This window comes from Pecten maximus, chromosome 5, assembly GCF_902652985.1.
Source record: "Pecten maximus chromosome 5, xPecMax1.1, whole genome shotgun sequence".
Taxonomy (NCBI): Eukaryota; Metazoa; Mollusca; class Bivalvia; order Pectinida; family Pectinidae; genus Pecten; species Pecten maximus.
This window is the reverse complement of record NC_047019.1, coordinates 14,031,986-14,051,322: the sequence shown is the minus strand read 5'-3', so window position 1 is coordinate 14,051,322 and position 19,337 is coordinate 14,031,986. Positions and strand designations below refer to the sequence as shown.

Here is a 19,337-nt window from a genome sequence, read left to right as displayed (position 1 = left end):
AACCCAGACATCCTATATAATGAACCCAGACATCCTATATAATGAACCCAGACATCCTATATAATGAACCCAGACATCCTAACTCTAAATCCTAGTGTTAGTAAATGTATTTCAGGTCCATGACTGTTTAAGATACACTGTCTTGTGGAAAACAATGCTGTCTTTCACTATGCATTTTCGTGATTTCATGTGTGTATTACCAGATTTATCAAAGTTGAATTTTTGTTTTTAAGGGAAGAATTAGGCAAGATACTGTGCCTGGGGCCAATTTTACCAATAATTGTTACTTAAATTTTTCCAGCAAAAAGTATTACAGAACTAAATAAGGAAGATTTTCCCTTTAAGTTCTGTGATGCTGTCATATGGAAAATTTGAAGTAAAGGAATTTCTGTAAGATTAGGAGTGTTGATAAAAACATGGCCTGGTATATTTATTATATAGTACGTTAGGTATTTATATTGTTTGTGTGTCCGTCATTTGAATCTGAGCATACCACAATTTCATGCCTTGTATAGAATTTAACTCTATCATATATAATTATATATAAGTCAATATGGAAAATCCATTGCCTCTATTTGACCTTTGATCATGACCCTGGCCTCAAAATACTGAAATACAAACTCTTCTGAACTATTGACCTGAGATGAAGAAATACAGATTTCTAGAATATACATTTGTGTATCGAAGCCAAATTGTTTCATGTATAGATTTCACACGTGAAGATATACATAAAAACATTTTTTTTGTTGCCATATGCACCAAAATCAGAACATTATAGTGACCTCTGTTTGACCTTTACCTTTGACCTCATGAAGTGCAATACTTCATGGACCATCAATATCTTGTAGGAGGATTAAAAAATGTTCAGATTCATGTTGATCAAAGTGGGAATATATACATCATAATTAATATGCTAAACTTAGGTCACTATGACCTGTATTCTATATTCATAAAGCCTTGATTGCTTTCAATTCAGTTTAGTATCAGCTAAATAAAATTCCTTAGTTAAATGGATATAAATCTTATATTCAGCCATTTGATGACTTCAATGGAGGAATATCTACATTATTCTGGATATCTTGTCAGGTCAACAGCACCAAGGCAACAGTTCAGGAGATTTCTAATTTCTACATCAGAAGTGTACTTTACAGACGAGAGTTGAACCTGAGTGTTCTAATTAGAATCATTTGTGATAACCGAACTACGTGCAGATCATGCACGTATCCAAACCACATACCTTAACCTGCAAACCAATTTAGCATCTTTTGATCAAACTCCATTCTCAAATTCATGCTGGTATCGTTAATGATTACCTTTGTACTGTTAATTCTTCCAAATAGATCGGCAGCAATTACCTCCACAAAAGCCAACTTTCAATTCCGGTAGTAGAATATTTATCTGCCGCTAATGAAAAAAGTCAAACTTTAAGCATTAAAAAGTTAATTTCTTGCCATAAATTTAAGTCCTTTGTTGAAATGTTGATAAGTTAGCTTGTTAAAATTCAATATTGACTCCCAGTTGTTCAAAAGATGATCAATTTAAGCTTATCACAGTTTAATAATAATTTTGTAATCCTGATGAAATCATTTCTTGTAAAGCTAACTTGACAGAATTGTACAAGACTATAACACGTGTCAGTTTCTTCCTGTCTTCCTATTATAAAGAATACCTGCTCAGGTTTTAAAGTAAAGGAGAAATATGATTTTCTTGTACTAAACATGAGATTAAGCTAATCACTTTTAGAACAACTGGCCGGACCCTGAAGAGATCAGAATACCAGTACATAATCTTTAAGTAAGTAGTACCGTTTATATGATTAAAAAAAATCACTTTTATATAAAAATGGACTTTTAAATTTTTGATCTCCATTTTGGATGACATGATCGATATGTGTAACATTAGTGTAATCTTATTATTTGCTGTTTAGTCAATAGTGATAGGTTTATCTTTTCTGTTCATGGTAATGACATGCTTGAACTGAAATCAAACAAGTATTGCTAATATAGTCATTCATCTACTTGAGTTTTTAAGCAGTGATATAACAGAAAAACCCTTGTTCTGTACTTGACAGATTTTAAAATTAGATTCCAGTCACTCTCAGCTGACAGATTTAAATTTGATAGCAGCCACTTCCGATTTACATCTGTAAAGATTATGCAATCCTCTGAAACTTACCACACAACAAACTATTATTGGGTACTCTATGGGACAGGAAAACGCACTAAAATGTCCCGATCGTATTACATGTTTCAAATGAAAACAACCTGCCTTTAGGCGGTGTAAACCTATCTTAGTAAAGTCTGTGTAACCTTGACCGTTTAATTGGATAACTGCCATTCACTATTAACAGAGTTCATGTCTACAGGTATGGATTTCGTTAAAAATAACTGGAAATATGTACAAGAGTTTTAAAAAACAAACTTTGTTTTGATATAATAAGATAATGACTGTATTGTTCACTCTGGGATGTGATGAAAAACATGCATTAATTCTGACAAAGACATGCATTAATTCTGACAAAGACATGCATTAATTCTGATAAAGACATGCATTAATTCTGACAAAGACATGCATTTCTTCTGATAAAGACATGCATTTCTTCTGACAAAGACATGCATTAATTCTGATAAAGACATGCATTAATTCTGACAAAGACATGCATTAATTCTGATAAAGACATGCATTTATTCCGATAAAGACAAAGACATGCATTAATTCTGATAAAGACATGCATTAATGCTGACAAAGACTTGTAGAATTATGCATTGTTCTGACAAAGACATGTATTATTCTGACAAATACATGCATGCATTAATTCTGATAGACATATGCATTCATTCTGATAAAGACACACATTATTTCTCTTATAGACATGCATTAATTCTGATAAAGACATGCATTAATTCTGTAGGACATTCTGAGGTATGATTTCTTAATTCTTTAGGTGTCAAAGTGTTGTGGCTTTACAAAATATTGGTCTGTGATCATTATCATCATAAGATAATTGCGAGTTATTTGCTATGAAAGTATTGTATTGTTGGCTCAATTCCAAGATAAAAATGTAAACAGGCAAAAATTTTGAAGAAATAATATCCCTTTTATGTCTCATGGACTGTAGTTATCTAGTTTAAAATCTTTTAGATCATTAACTTTGTAGAACTCTGATATATGCTTTAATGTTCTTTTAAATTTCTTATGAAATATTTAGTTTTTTTTCTCAGTTTTGTTGAAAACATGCTTTGATTAATATATTTCCTTGACTCTAGACTATGGAATGGCCAGTGAAGTAGATATTAGGGTGATGTTTAATGAAAAACCGGGCCTCCTGTATGTTAGCATTGTCAGACTGATTAAAGTGTCTGATCGAAAACAGATTGCTTTTTAGAACAAAACTTTTTTTTGACTGCTGCACTTTGGCCCAGTTTTATTCTGAAGGTTATAAATGATGTTATGCTGTAAAAGTTGTAAACAAGTACATAGAGTACCAAATTTATCCTGCAATAGGCCCAAGTCTAGAAGGGGGTGCTAACTACCAAATTTATCCTACAATAGGCCCAAAGTCTAGAAGGGGGTGCTAACTACCAAATTTATCTTGCAATAGGCCCAAGTCTAGAAGGGGGTGCTAACTACCAAATTTATCCTACAATAAGCCCAAGTCTGGAAGGGGGTGCTAACTACCAAATTTATCCTACAATAGTCCCTAGTCTAGAAGGGGGTGTTAACTACCAAATTTATCCTACAATAGGCCCAAGTCTAGAAGGGGGTGCTAACTACCAAATTTATCCTACAATAGGCCCAAGTCTAGAAGGGGGTGCTAACTACCAAATTTATCCTACAATAGGCCCAAAGTCTAGAAGGGGGTGCTAACTACCAAATTTATCCTACAATAGGCCCAAGTCTAGAAGGGGGTGCTAACTACCAAATTTGTCCTGCAATAGGCCCAAGTCTAGAAGGGGGGTGCTAACTACCAAATTTATCCTGCAATAGGCCCAAGTCTAGAAGGGGGTGCTAACATGTATACATGTACATAATAACATACTGGTAAGAACTCACAAAGCCAAAGTCGTCAGGGACTTCAGTCAGCTTATTGCAATGTGATATATCACTTTTTGGCTGTTCAGTACAAATAAGGGTAGGCTTATTAGTGGGTAAATATGGTAAACCTGTGGCCTGTTATTTCAAATCTCACAGCACCAATTCAGGACTCCTAATATATTCAGGGGTCTAACTGACAAGGTCACATGTACTTTCTTATCACAGAGGAAGGCTTGACAATAGCTATTGTATAATAAAAAAATATTCAGAACATTTCCTTATCAGCCATGAGCAATGTTTTGAATTACAGTGGCGACCATTCTTCTAAGGGCTAACTGAATATGGAAGATGTAATATTTTTGATAACATTGTATGATGTGCGAGTTTGAGTGCAGAATTTATCTGAGTATTGCAGTATGTGACTTAGAATGTTTTGTTACTGTTAAACGCACTATCAACACATTTAGGTCACTTGAGGACAGTGTCAATTTGAATTTGTGTCATTTCACTGGTATGTCCTGTCTCAGACACACTGGCATGTCCTGTCTCAGACACACTGGCATGTCCTGTCTCAGACACACTGGCATGTCCTGTCTCAGACACACTGGCATGTCCTGTCTCAGACACACTGGCATGTCCTCTCTCAGACACACTGGCATGTCCTGTCTCAGACACACTGGCATGTCCTGTCTCAGACACACTGGCATGTCCTGTCTCAGACACACTGGCATGTCCTCTCTCAGACACACTGGCATGTCCTGTCTCAGACACACTGGCATGTCCTCTCTCAGACACACTGGCATGTCCTCTCTCAGACACACTGGCATGTCCTGTCTCAGACACACTGGCATGTCCTGTCTCAGACACACTGGCATGTCCTGTCTCATACACACTGGCATGACATCTCTCATGGCCCATAAATTAGATTATACTGACAACGCGAATTAACAGTATAGGTCAGTTATGTGTCCTTATGGGCATCCGTTTTAGTACTGAATGTGAAGCAGAGAGCTATGATTTAATGTATATCACGGTCTGAGGACAGAACCCTCATTATATGCAGTACAAGGGCAGTGAAGTATATTCACGTAATGAATGACATTGAAGTTTCAACACTTTCTTTCTGATGATTGTTAAACATTGACTGTTTTAGTAAATGGTGTCTATAACAGACATTACTACTGCTTGTAAACTTAATTAGCTGAGCATGCAGGGCTTTAAGTTAGTTTGTCAACCAAAGCAGTATTATGTCGCCATAACACCATTTGCTACAGCAGCCATTACATACATTAAATTTCCTGTATATATGTAACTTCACTCTCCTAATGTCAATTTTTTTATTCTTGATTTTCTTGAAACATCTAAACCAGTCTTGTAATCAGTAACATAGTGGTCATGAAATCAATTGGCATTATATAGTCCCATAATACATATTGCACAGGGCTTTTTCTGAGGGCTTTTTTGGGCCGTTAATGGGCCAAATTCCCAATTGAAATTATTTCATATTTAAGCGAAATTCCTAAAATTTGCAGTTTGCTCCTTGAAAAATCTTTCCCAATTCACCAATTTTCTTCCCAAGATAAGACAAAAAGGCCCCATCCCAAACCAGTGAGAAAAAGCCCTGTTGCATCATCTATAGATTGCAATTGGAGAATGCATAGCAAAGTATGTATACCATAAGCTATTCTCTTCTTTGGAGGGGCGGCAATAGCTAAGTCAGTTAGAGCACCTGCCACATAACCTCAGATGAAGATCCGAGGTGCTTTGTTTGACGTTCCCTAACCATGTCAGTTTGTGTTTCTTTGGAAGCTGATAAATGGGCCAATTTGTGCTTTTGTGGCAGTGTCTTTAGGCAAGACACTCAACTCCAATTGCTGTGGATGGCATGCGATGGGCCTCCCATATTATTCTCAGTTAGGTAGTCACCAACTACTACAAGGAAACCCTGCCTAAAAATGACCTTGGCTTTTCATGGCCTGATAGACCAAACCAACAAACAGTCTTTTCTGTGGTATTTGTTAAATATAGATTAATTTATCAGATTAATCCTTATGGTATCTTTATGTTTCTTGTGATATTGATGGTAACAATGTCTCTGTAGGTGAAAGTATTGGTGCGGATTGGGAACTACAACTTTTGGAAGAAATTTTACAGGAAGATTAAACATCCCGATAAAATTGAAAGAGTTGGTAAGCTCATCACTATAAACATACGAGGGTGAATTACTGCTGGTACTGATACATGATTACAGTGGACTCTCATTGATCTTGTCACTTTCCTTTACAAAACAAATCCTTATATAATGAAAAAGCATTTCGGGAATAGGATGATTTTTAAAATAAAACAGGTTAGATGCTTAAAGATATATGCTATCTTATTTCTAAATGATTATCACAGAAACACACAAAAAAAGGTTCTATGATAAATTCTGTTTATTTTCCTTACTCAATTATTTACTCAAATTATTAGAGAATAAACCAATCAGATGCCATGCAAGTATTCAACACTTGAGAAGATACACAACTTTTATACAAATGAAAAAAGTCGAAAATGTCTTCAAAGTATTACCTTTTGGTAATCACATCTCTAAGTATCAATGTTCAGATGACATTCCACTGTAATGACCTTGAATATGCAATCTTTGTATCTGCTTTCATGCAAGGTCGTATGACCTTGGTCATATTGTAGACATTGCACCCTTGGGGCTGATCTTTGTTCCAGACACCCATTGGATCCAGAAGCTTGAAAACACAAAATATATGCAACACCTTTCCAATGTAAGAGCTGCAGAATGGAGTAAATTGAGGGAAATTCTCTCCATAAGGCCTAGGTTTTGATTTTGCAAAGAAAGAACAGGTTGTTTTGAGAAGATATCATACTTTGTATGCTATTTTGGTTCTGTATTATATTCTGTTATATGCATGCACCATTACCATGTGGTATCTTGTTGGACGACTCATGTGACTTTATAGACAAGGGAAGTCACTCTCAATGGATATCGTAATATTGGTAAGAGTTTGAGGGAAATTAAACCTAGACATGGTGATTATTTCTTTGTTCTTTTTAGTTCTTGCTACCTGTAGTCATGATCAGTCAAGTTAATTTTCCTGTTTTCGCCCTGAGGATTTTCCCATAAAAATCAGGTTTTGGAACATTAACTTCAGAGCTTATAAGAATAAACACCTCTATTTGCTATCTTCATTTTTATCCTGAACAAGTCCTTCTTTCTCTGATGTCTTTAAATAATTTCCATCTCCTTGCAGTTAAATTTTCAAAATAAATGCTGCATTGTTTTCTTCTGCAAGTTTAGTTTTACTCTACAAGAAAACAAACACCGCCAATACTTGATTTGGAACCAACATTGATACACACTGTCTGTAGGGTTTACATATTTGCTGTAAGCTTGAAGCGAAAATATTTCAAGGCATTTTCACGCACGATTGTACATCGCTTGAAACCAATTGTTTTGCTTACTTAGTACGTTTTTTCTAAGAACTGCTAGAAATAATATGACCATTGTACAGTAAGTAGCATTGTAAATGCCCCTTTTCTTAACCCTACCATGGCTTACTCCTATGATAGGAAAACTTGGCTTGAGAATCTTTTAAAGGAGTGAACTTTTGAGTTCCTTTAGAGATTAACTTTTGCTCGGTTGATGTTCCTTGCATGATTTGGTCAGTCAAAGAATCTTTTATAGAAGTGAACTTTCGAGTTCCTTTAGAGATATACTTTTGTTAAGTTGACGTTCCTTGCATGTTTTGGCCAGCCGAAGAATTTTCTATGATAGTGAACCATTTAGTCCCTTCAGAGATATCCGTCTGTCAGGCTGATTTTCCTTGTATATCTTGGTACCCGTGAGCCTAATTAAGTGGCCATTTTGTGACTAAAATCTTTCAGTTGTGAAAGAAAATAAATGCTGTAACATCATACAATCTGATATTATCAAGAGTTTTATTTATTTTTCTGTACATAAAGTTGATGAATGATGCTCTTAATAGACAGTGACTTTCTTTACATAGTATCACACCACTAGTTATATCACAGGTAGGCGAGTGACTTTATGGGTAATTAGGTAATACAAGGCCACTGTTTCTGGTATAATCGTCCATTAATGGAGATTTTTCTGTAGTCAGAGCTAGGTTATTCACCTTCCTTGTAGACATGAATTACAAAATATGATTTTTTTTTTCAATATCAATTTACCAGGCTGCCTTGCTTCCTAATCAATATCAAAGTAGCTTGGGGTGTAGGTATGTTGTTTGTGTAGAGATCAGTGACATTTCAAAGAAATATGAAAATTAAAGGTTTTGTATTCTTGTAATTACCTGCAATTCTTTGTAATGATAATGAATCTCATCTAATATTTCCCCCAGTCAAATGTTCATTGTTATACATAATTATATACTATCCATTACATTATTCAACACTTGCACATACTCAGATCTTTGTCCTCAAGAAGCAAACATCCATCACTTGAATGTCACTGGGTAAGCACTAGTGACCTACATATCTAGATTCAGATGTCTGTAGCCTCTGGGTCTACAGGGACTCAATTTATTGGTTGACCAACTTATATTATGGACCATTTAAAAATGTTGCTAGCTAAGTATACTCATGGTGATACTGTATAATCATCGGGATAATTTGTTTGTATTTTCATGGAAGTCAGTCATTCCAATTGAATTTTAAAGTCTAAAGCTGTGATAGAGTGTAATTATGCTACCTTTTCACTATTGTGTAAATTCTGTTGCAGATATTAAGGATGTATGCCACATTTATAATTTCTGTTTAGAGTTATCTCCCTTAACATTATTTTGTTAGAACTAGCTCCCTTAAGGATATAATGCTACCTCTACATTTAGCAGAGCATTTATGTTAACAGAGTAATCTCCTTTATATTTAAGGATATATGCTATCTCAATAATTATCTGTGAATTCTTTTGTGAGTTATTAATTATTTCCCTTAAGGATATATGCTACCTCAATAAGTATCTGTGAATTCTTTTGTGAGTTATTAATTATTTCCCTTAAGGATATATGCTACCTCAATAAGTATCTGTGAATTCTTTTGTGAGTTATTTCCCTTATGGATATATGCTGTCTCATCATGTTTCTTTCCTGGACTTCTGTAAGAGTTATCTCCCTTAATTTTTCATAATCAAAATCATCAATAATTCAGAAATATATTAATGACTTGTCAACAGCTGTATTCTTGCTTTCAATGTACCCTTCTGCAAAAACTTCAAAATTTAATAGAAGGTCTAAACAATTTAACTTCAGTGAGAGTATGCCCAAGGTCTGCACCCAAAAGCCAATTAAGCCTATGTTAGGAGATATAAATTCAAGGAAACATAAATCAATGCCACTTAATATAATAATAAGACCCAGGGGGAAAATGTTCTGTGTAGTTTTGTTTGTTGATAGGAGAAATAAACAGCATCATAAATATACAACCTTTCTAAATGCCTAGTTTTATATGGAAATGTATGAGTAATCAATGAGGATTACACTTAGCCATGTGAAGGTCGTTTAAAGGTCAGTTTGGTGACTGTTTTTGCTACAGCAAAAATCTATAAGCAGTGAATCATCATGTTGAGAACATTTTTTAAAAAGTGGAAACTCCATGTCCCCTGTATCTCAGCAACCACATCGGTCCACACAGTTACAAAAGGTTTAGGCCATTGTTCTGTCGAAGTGAAGGATATCTTCACAAAGCATTCATTTCACTTTCAAATTCATCCTGATAAAAGCATAGTATTGTAGTGATAACAAAGACAGAAGACAACAGTCTTAGTTGATACTTGTAACCTACATTTATGATGTCCATACGTGCGGTACAGGTTTAAACCAGTATTTTAGCGTAGTTTTTGTGGTGTTTTGCTTCATTACATCAATGATACTCCAATTTCGTATAGGAAAGTCGTACCAGGTCTTCTCACTTTGTCTGTCTATCTGTCACTCTGTTTTATAAAGGGTGTGTATCCCATAATGTATCTCATGAACCCTGATCAGATTTCTAAAATGAGACTGAAAATCCAGAAAGTCCATTAAAATTTGCAAATCCCATACACATAATCTCCTTCCCAATGTATACCACTTAATTACCGTTATGGTCTTTGAGGTACTTTGCGCACCAGTGTGAAAGATGTCTGTATCAGTCTCTTCTCAGTTAGGAGTGGTAAATTTATTAGATTTGCCCTAATTTAGCATAACTTAACTTTATTTCTGCTGAAAATCTGCAATTTGCTGGCAATTTGGATCTTTCATATTTTGTTCAAAGCATAACTGTATCCTATTGCTTATAGGAACATTTTCCGTAGAGAAAAAGTGATCAGTACAAATTAAGTAATAATTTTTCACAGTTTGGTCGAGGTATGCTGTATGTGAATTTGTCTGGTTCATTATTTCTGTTGTTTTGTTATTCTACCCAAATTGTTGTGTGGTACATTCTCTCTGCTGTATCTGTCTGTCTTTTCTTACCTAAGGTCAAGGTCAAATGTAGGATTCATTGTCATATGTTACCATTTCCTCTGTCAAGGTCAAGGTCAAATTACATTAGAAAGGTCAAATTTGTTGATCAGCTCAGAACTTGATGGTAGAAAGTCAATGAAATATTATGGATAAAAGAGTCCACAAGGGTCCACATTGTGTCATGTAACCTGTTGAAAGTGACCACCTGTTAAATTGACAAGTTATACTAATAGTATAATTGGGGTACATCCAGTTTTACCCATATATCTGTCCCTCCCGTCTTGTCTCTTTCTGTAACCTCCTGTGGTATTCAATGACATATGACATATGATGAAACCTCCTCGATAGATTTGGTTCAAATTTACACCTTATGGTATCATATATTCATATGACAAGTCCTACACCAGATCACATTGTGATGGTCATTTACTAAGGTTAAAGGGACAAAGGTCACAGCTTGGGTGCATTTTTGAATAGGAGCAGGGGCATTTATGTATTAGACATATTTAAAATTGTACTGGAATCAGAAGTGTTGAAAAATATGCACACTGGCACATTCCAATTAAAAGGTATGAGGTCATCTGCCCGACCACATGGGTTTTTCCTTCGGTTCTCCGGTTTCCTCCCACAGTAAGACCCGTCGCCCACTTTCATTTGGGCCAACAAGCGTGGTTAAAATAAGTTGATAAAACTTGTTTCACAATTGTTCCAAAATAAATAAAGTTTACATTACATTCCAGTTATACAGCAAATATTCTGGGAGGATACACTTATAAAAATTAATGATTTTCCTTGATTTTAATATTTGAAATAAAGACATGATTGAATTATTGGTGTAGGCCAGAACACTGACTTGGTTTTAGGTGGTGAATTGTATTTTGTTTTAGGTGGTGAATTGTATTTTGTGTGGTGTATGTACAGTTGCCTATTTTGACGTGTTTGTAGTTGAGTTGAGTGAGGAGGAGTTGCTCAGTGACAAGGAACCAAGCATCTGGAGACTGGCTTACTGACCATTGTGATGGCCGCATCTATCTCACCTCTGTTACAAGGTCTGCATGCATGGGTGACCTCTTATATATAGGGCTTACAGCTTTTTCTTCCTCTGCCAAACACAACCCAAGACTCTGCACTGAAACCAACTAAAATAAAGCTTTTTTTTTTGTTCTGATATTTTATAGATTGATCAAGTACTATAATGTACTTTTGAGCTCGTTAAGCAGAATATTTGTTTCAAAAAGAATTTTAACGTCCAGGAAATCTATTAATTGTATTAATATTCTTTGTTTCAAGCCAATAATCTATATTATTCCTAATTCTTTATTCACAGCACTTCAATACCTGCAGCATTATAAAGATATGCATTGCCTTAAATCTTCCACTAAACATCTAGGTATGGAATTTATAAAATTTCAGTACAGAATGGTCTTGGATTGCTGATTTGGCTTTGTAGGGTTAAACAGGTGATGGAGTCTGTAACTGTTTTGTTTTACATTGACTATATATCTTATATACTTCTGGTACAGCTAGCTGATCACCAAATCTTTGATTTCAGTTTGTGAACAAGACAGATTTGACCATTAGATTGCAATTTGTAATTATTTATATAATGTACGTTCTTGCTATAACCATGCAGACAGATCGTTATACATGTACATGTATATTGTAATGGTAATTAGCATTCTCCTCACATTCCAACTAATACATGTATTGCATGCTTGAAATTGAGTAGTTTAAACGAAAGTTCTATGCTTGTTAGTTTTAACAGAAACGACCTTAAGTCAAATTTCTGCTGAAAAAAAAAATTTAAAAAAAAAAAAATTAAACGTTGAAAAGCTACAAAAAACATTAATAACAATTAAACAATTTCCTTATGGAAATCAATCAACATGTAGCACAATAATATTCATATTCATAATACAATATATTTCTATGTACATTATTTATACTTGTGTATATAAAATCTCATTTTGATTTATGTGACACTGAACAATTACATGTAGATTTCAATTTTGGACATATAAATCTGACAGCAGTGTAGCTCATTCACAGACTTCCTTGTTTTGTTTGTGAAATTCTCAGATAGAAATAATTTTGGTTTTCCGTATTTTAGTTGTTTTTTGTACACGGCACTTCTTAATAGCTCAATTATCCAGCAGACGACTACATCAGAGTCCAATATAATCCAACTGATCATTATCCACTGAGATCTGGGGACATCTAAAGTAAAAACATAAAGTAAAACACCTGATTCTGCCTGTACTTGAGATCCCTAGAAATGTGTCCCTTCTGAAATGTTTACAAATCAAAAACAAATACTGTAAATTATCCTCACTGGTAGAAGAAACGTTTAATGATCGTGGTGTCTGGTTTAATTTTCGGAGCAACTTGATGGCAGGAACATAATTTACGCCTGCAAGAATATATTGCCACAGGGAACAAACAAACCTGTTGATGTGAGCTAAATTTCTAGAACTATCTCTCACATTGAACTGCTGTTTATTGATTGATTACAGCCGATAAAGGTCACCCACAGGTTAACAAAGGGAGGTAATCTAGTTACCACAAGCCTTGACCTGAGGTTCATACGACAAATGTGAAGGTCATATCCATTGAGAAATGTGGCATATATTTTGCTTAATGTAAGTCTCATATATGTGTAATATTTATTATTGCTTGGAGCTAGAACGTTTCATGTTGTATTATTTTTCAGCTGCAAGGAGAGGGGGGGATGAGGGGGTGTATAATCAGCGTGTCTGTCTGTTTGTCACAATTTCGTACCGCCTACTCCTCCCAGTATTATACATGGATTTCAACGAAACTTTGCATACAAGTTATTCATGACATGTTCTTGTTTGGACCTGAAAGCCATTAAGTTCTATCAATTTTTAACAAGAGTAAGGGCCCTTGATGCCAGTAAGGGAGTTAGTCCCCTTGATGCCAGTTATCTTGTCCTCACTATTTCTCCTATATAGTTAACCAATTTCAATAAATCTACAAAGGAATGTTAGGGAACATGAGAAGATGTGCATGCCAGTTTTTGTTTTCAGAAATTTTGGTTATTATGGTGGAGAAGTCACTACACACAGATTTGTGTACTGACTGATATATCAGTTTATTCAAACTTTGTCTAGGGTATAAACTACTATTATATAAGACATCAGGTGTTTCCAGAACTGTTACTATAGAAATATCATGGAAGCTTCTGATTGGTCAAAATTGAGATAATGTCTCTTTAAGCTCAAAATTGGTATGTAAGTGTTTGAGGGATAGCAAATACAACAGTGCTATTTTCCAAAAAGATGTTATTTATTTGGTTTCCATGGTCGAAAATGTTGGTTGGGGGGGTGGGGGGGGGGGGGGGTGTTAGTAAGCCATTGACTTAAAGTTGATAATAGAAAAGTTCATGGGGGTATAGATAAAAGTTCTACAGAAACTAAATCATTAGGAAAGACAGCTAGCTAGAGGACCATATTTATTTTTGCAGTTTTGTTTATAAGTTTACTTATAATGGTAATAATTATTGATAAATATTTTTTCCCAATTAATTATTGAATATACTATCATGAAGATAAGATTAATTATTTGAAAGTTAGGAAAAAAATCAAACATTTGACAGGTGATGTAACAGTACATGCTATATAGACTGTCGAGTCAGCTGTTCGTTGGAATGTCAAGGCCCCCAGATAAAAGATTAAGACTCGTCTGCTAGGACTGATTAAAGATGATAGGCATATCTAAAAGTACTCATAGCACTTCAAACTGAAACGGTTGTCAAAATTAGTTCAAACTTTACTACATTATAACGTTATGAAAATGACAGGAAATGCAGCAGGTTTTATATCCGCTACCCATGTACACACATTAAACTTTGGCACACCATACAGTCATCATTTTTACATTTTACTGTTAATTATATCCCACAAAGTTTGTGGACATATTGATTTTGCTCAATTTCTTATTATTATTATTCTTATTTATTCCACTTTCTTCCAATGACATGGTTTCTGACATCTTTCTCAAAAACTGTAGTGCAGAATTTTATGAAACATTTTACTGCTGTTCATGATGACCAGCAGTGCACAGGAGTATTTTTGTTTTTCAGTCTGTCATCTGGTCAGCTTGACCAATGCCTTTAATGGGTTGAAACTTAGATATTGTCCGATTTTGATGAAATTTAATTGGTATATAGGTGTAGTATGACAATACAAACAATGTTGCGATGTCAACTATATATATATACGATTGTGAAGTCATTTGGGAGACATATAACGGTGCCGTTACAATTAGTACTTGTTGTACCGTAATTTAAACATTAAAAATGTTATAACATTACATTATCACCTGTCCAATATATCATAGAACAAGTAATCAGTTGTTTAATGCATTATCTGTATTTCATGTCTTAAATCACATGTATTCCAAAAGATGTTTTTGAATTGATTGCAAACTGATTGCAGAACCTTTTAAGAAATGTATGCCAGTCAAACACTTAAGTGCTTGGATCGTTTACATTTGAATCAAAATATTTGGTGTGATCCATGATGAAAACATGTAGAAGACAAAGAAACGAGATCTTACGTAACACTTAAGGGGCCATTAGTTAAGGTCACTGGAGTTCTCATCAAAGTCTGTGTTACAGGCTTGATAGAGCGATATCACAAAGTTCTGTTAACAGTCATTTGTCGATGTAGAGGAAATATTTCAACCTTACTGTCTGGAAAAGTGTATATGAATCTATTTTCACACCTTATATTCAATAATCAAGTTTATATACAATGATGGACACTTTACGCCTTTAGTTGGGTGTTTGCCCCTGTGAGGAGCGGCGGTGGCCAAGTGGTTAAGGTGTACCGATACTTTATCACTAGCCCTTCACCTCCAAGTTTGAAACCCATGTGGGGCAGTTGCCTGGTACTGACCATAAGGCTAGTGGTTTTTCTATGGGTACTCTGGCTTTCCTCCACCTCTAAACCTGGCACATCATTAAATGGCCCTGGCTGTTAATAGGACGTTAAACAAAAATAAATTAAATGCCCCTGTGAAGAAAACTTTAGGTTGTGACTCCTTGCCAAGAATATGAAAAGTGTAGTTGCTGCTCCTGCTAAATCTACAGCATTTTAAGAAGTTGGTTGACTGGTTCACCTGTTGTCAGTGTAATATGACGGGTGGGGTGTCCTGCTGGATATCTTCAGTAGTATACTTCAATAAGGTAGCACTATAAAGTCAACATCAGTTCTGCGCTCTCACAAGGAGCCACCCAAACAAACTACAGTCTTCCTAAACACACACACATACACTACACACATGCATCTCATGTCCTCAAATGACCATAGCTGTTGATAGGATGTTAAACAATATAAAACCAAACCAATCAAAAGAAAAAAGCCAGATTCGACTAGCAGCCATCTTGGATTTAAAGATAAAATTCTCAAACATGACCAAAGAGATCTTTCTGAAAAATTGTGTTCCCATTATGCTTAGTTGTACATAAACATTTTTGGACTGATTAGAAAACCAAGATGGCTCACTGAGCTGGCAGCCATATTGGATTGCAAGGTTTGAAGGTTGTAAGCAATTTCTCAGATATTACTGAAGATATGTCTGAAATTTTATTTATAAATGTAAGTTCTTAATGCAGATTTCACAATTTTCAGATTATGTTTGATAGATATCAGGCACAGAAAATGGCTGACAAGCAGCCATCTTGAATTTATCAAAGTTTAGGTCTGTTAGGTTGTTTCTCTAAAAGGACTTTTGTACTTGATGGATTTGTTTCATGTGTGGAATTTTGGGAATTAAAACAATAAAAGAACAGTTACATACATCTTATCAAAACAGATAATTAAGATGGAACAAATCAAGATCACACAATGAAAGGACAGATAATAAAGAGACAAAAGTCTAGAAAAATTCAAACTTAAAACCAATATAGATCATACAATGGTGGACACTAAGATCCCTCTGGGATCTCTTATTACAGAACCAATCAATGAGCGCTGAGGTTATAATCATACTTCATCCTTTCAGAGGAGTATACATTGCTTCAGTGACAAATGACAAGAAAAGGAAGACATCATTAACCCCAGAGATGAAGACTAATTGTTAAATATTGGCTTGCCACAGAGTATATCTAAAGGTCAATTTGATGCCATAAACATACCAATATTGGCCAATCCTACACAATTCCTCATAAAAATCTGACCTACCACATGGTCCACAGTAACCAGGCAGGGCTACAATGACAGTATGTGGCAAAATAAGCTGCTGATCTGACAGAGCCAAATTGATTGGAACATATTGGGAACAAACTGGACAAGATGTAGGTCAGACAGAGTTATGACAAGACACAGAGCAAATCTGGACACTGGTTGTCAGTAGGTCGCAAAGCATCTGGACACTGGTTGTCAGTAGGTCGCAAAGCAGAACTTATATAATGATTAGTAGGTAATGTTATCTGGGCGGCCATCAGGATGTGTGGAATATCAATATGTGTGATAATGTCTGTCCTCACAAAATGATAAGGATCATAATTTAGGTTGGAGTTGTTCCTACTGTATCATCAGGAATATTTCTCTCATAATTGTAATGTTTAGAAACAGATCAGAAAATATTTTGATGGATTTTGAAGTATAGTACTCTAAATTCTTTAAAACAGTGACAGAATCGATAATAAAACTTGATATTCATTATCATTATTTGTCCCTGATACTTAATATGTGTGCTCCTACAATTTCAGATGGTCATAAGTAAGATTGAGGCAGCCGACTGCCAGAACAGACATATTAAAATGATGTGACAAATAAATATAAATCCATACAAAACACACGCTTTATCAGTTTAATATTCCCGAAGCCTAAATGTAGTCTACCGTAATCCCAGTCTCGCCATTAGACATAGACATATTCCTCACAAATATGTGTTACTTCTTAGTGCCTCTATCTACTTGTGTGAAAATAAAACAATAAGAAAATAGTTCATATATTTTAATTTGTCTTCACAAACTATGCGATCTGAACCTTAACTAACGATTTTACCTATTATCTGCAATATTCGTTGACAAGGTCCGGATGGAATAAACAATTTGTTGCATTATATAAAAAATACTGCAGTCATAGATCATTGATGTAAATATAGCTATCCTTTACCTTATTATAATCAAAGACTATTTTTTTCCCTTTTCCATTGGGTCTCAACCGGAGATAAGCCCACTCCTTGCTTTGCCCATTTTCATTGTACTAGTTAGCCCTCTAGGTTTATACCCTGTAAAATACAATATCATGAACATCGCTGATTGGATCATGATACCCATACTAAAAATAGAATGTCAGATTACAGGTGTAAAAAGATAGGAATTTTCCAATTGCAGGTTTCGCCATCCACTGTAAATATCAGGGTTACTGTCTTTTTGAGTACTCGTGTCCTCTGATATGTCATTAAACTTATCCAGTAACATCATGGCTCGGGTAGCAAAAAACTTCAAACTTTAATTTGATATAAATCACACTTCATTTGAATTTCAAATAAGCAATAGAAGAGATGAAGTCACTAAACTGGTAATAACATAAACATATACAGGAAAATAATTAGTTGTGGGAGACCTGAAATATACCTGTTATCACCATTATGCTTTTGATGTACTACCCAAAAGATATAACATTAGTTGTTGTAGTTACATGATGATGTAAATTATCTCCCTTGATGGTGGATGCACCCATGAAAAATTATCTCCCTTGATGGTGGATGCACCCCTGAACTTTGCTAAATTGAAATGTGAAGAAATAAAGACATGTTTTTTTTAAAAGTAGTAGTGTAACATGTACCATGTATGGTAGTGATATACATTTACTTTAAACATTATTAAAATTATACAGTTAGATTTTTTTGTTTCCATAGAATTACATATTTTTTGCTGCAATCCCCTACTATTGGTTTCCACCTGTCCGTTTGTCTGTTTTTGTCAGTCTGTCCATTCAGTTTTCCACACTTTTGTCTGCCTGCTTTGTAACTGCAGTATGAGAAGCTACAGATCAAGTTCGAGTTTCTGGGATTTTGGGTCAGTGTCACTGTTACTGTTTTTAGCGGGGCCGAAGGGGACTTAATTGTATTGCTTTGCAATATCCAGCATGTTTGTTCTGGAAGTATTATATAATTAATACTCCTAAACCATGGAACTCCTAATATAAACAGACAGAAATAAATAATATGCTGCAAAATAGTTTGATAGAAAGATGAAATCAATTTCAGAACCATTTAATTACTGGGTAAGTACTTTCTGTAAAACTTGATAGAAAATGTAATCATATTTTTGACAGATTTATGTATAATGTAACTTAGGTATATAATGTAAGCGTTCTTCGATATCATTCATGATATGACTAGCAAACATTGTTATGAGTTAAGTATTTTTAAGATGTGATGATAAAAAGAATGCTGTGTACTTTTGCCTGATCCTGTTTACACAATCAAAGTCAAGAGTTGGAAGTTGACAATCTGCCAAGTACAGACAGAGGTTGTGTTCTAGTCATGTGTAATCATCATCTATACTAATATGTCAAGATACTGCTGCTGGCATTAATACTGACTCCCCTACAGACTGTAATGAATCCTACCCATAATCAAGAGTATTGCATGTTAATCTACATGATCCATAATTAAAGAGGCAAGTCTATGTGTGTATGTAGGGGAGACAGGTAGTGAATTTGTTTTGATTAGGATATCAACCTGGTGATTTATTCATACTGGCCATGACTAATCCAGGCAAATTGTCTGTAACTTTAGACATAGGTCCATAATTAGTGAACCCATCTTTTTATATGGTAAAACACATCATT

The 19,337-nt window shown here is 34.8% G+C and overlaps 1 protein-coding gene across 3 annotated transcripts in view; it reads left to right on the top strand.

Moving 5' to 3' along the window:
* The window catches only part of LOC117327238 (synapse-associated protein 1-like), a 73,719-nt gene that overhangs the window by 41,742 nt on the left and 12,640 nt on the right, over positions 1-19,337 (top strand). The window contains exon 8 of one of the 3 annotated variants that reach the window (XM_033884136.1): positions 11,452-11,555. The exons of 1 other annotated variant lie outside the window; for it this stretch is intronic. In XM_033884136.1, coding sequence (XP_033740027.1) covers positions 11,452-11,516 — 65 coding nt within the window. In that variant the 3' untranslated portion in view covers positions 11,517-11,555. Of the gene's footprint in view, positions 1-6,136; positions 6,225-11,451; positions 11,556-19,337 lie in introns of all 3 variants that reach the window. One more of the 3 variants, XM_033884137.1, reaches the window with a different exon arrangement.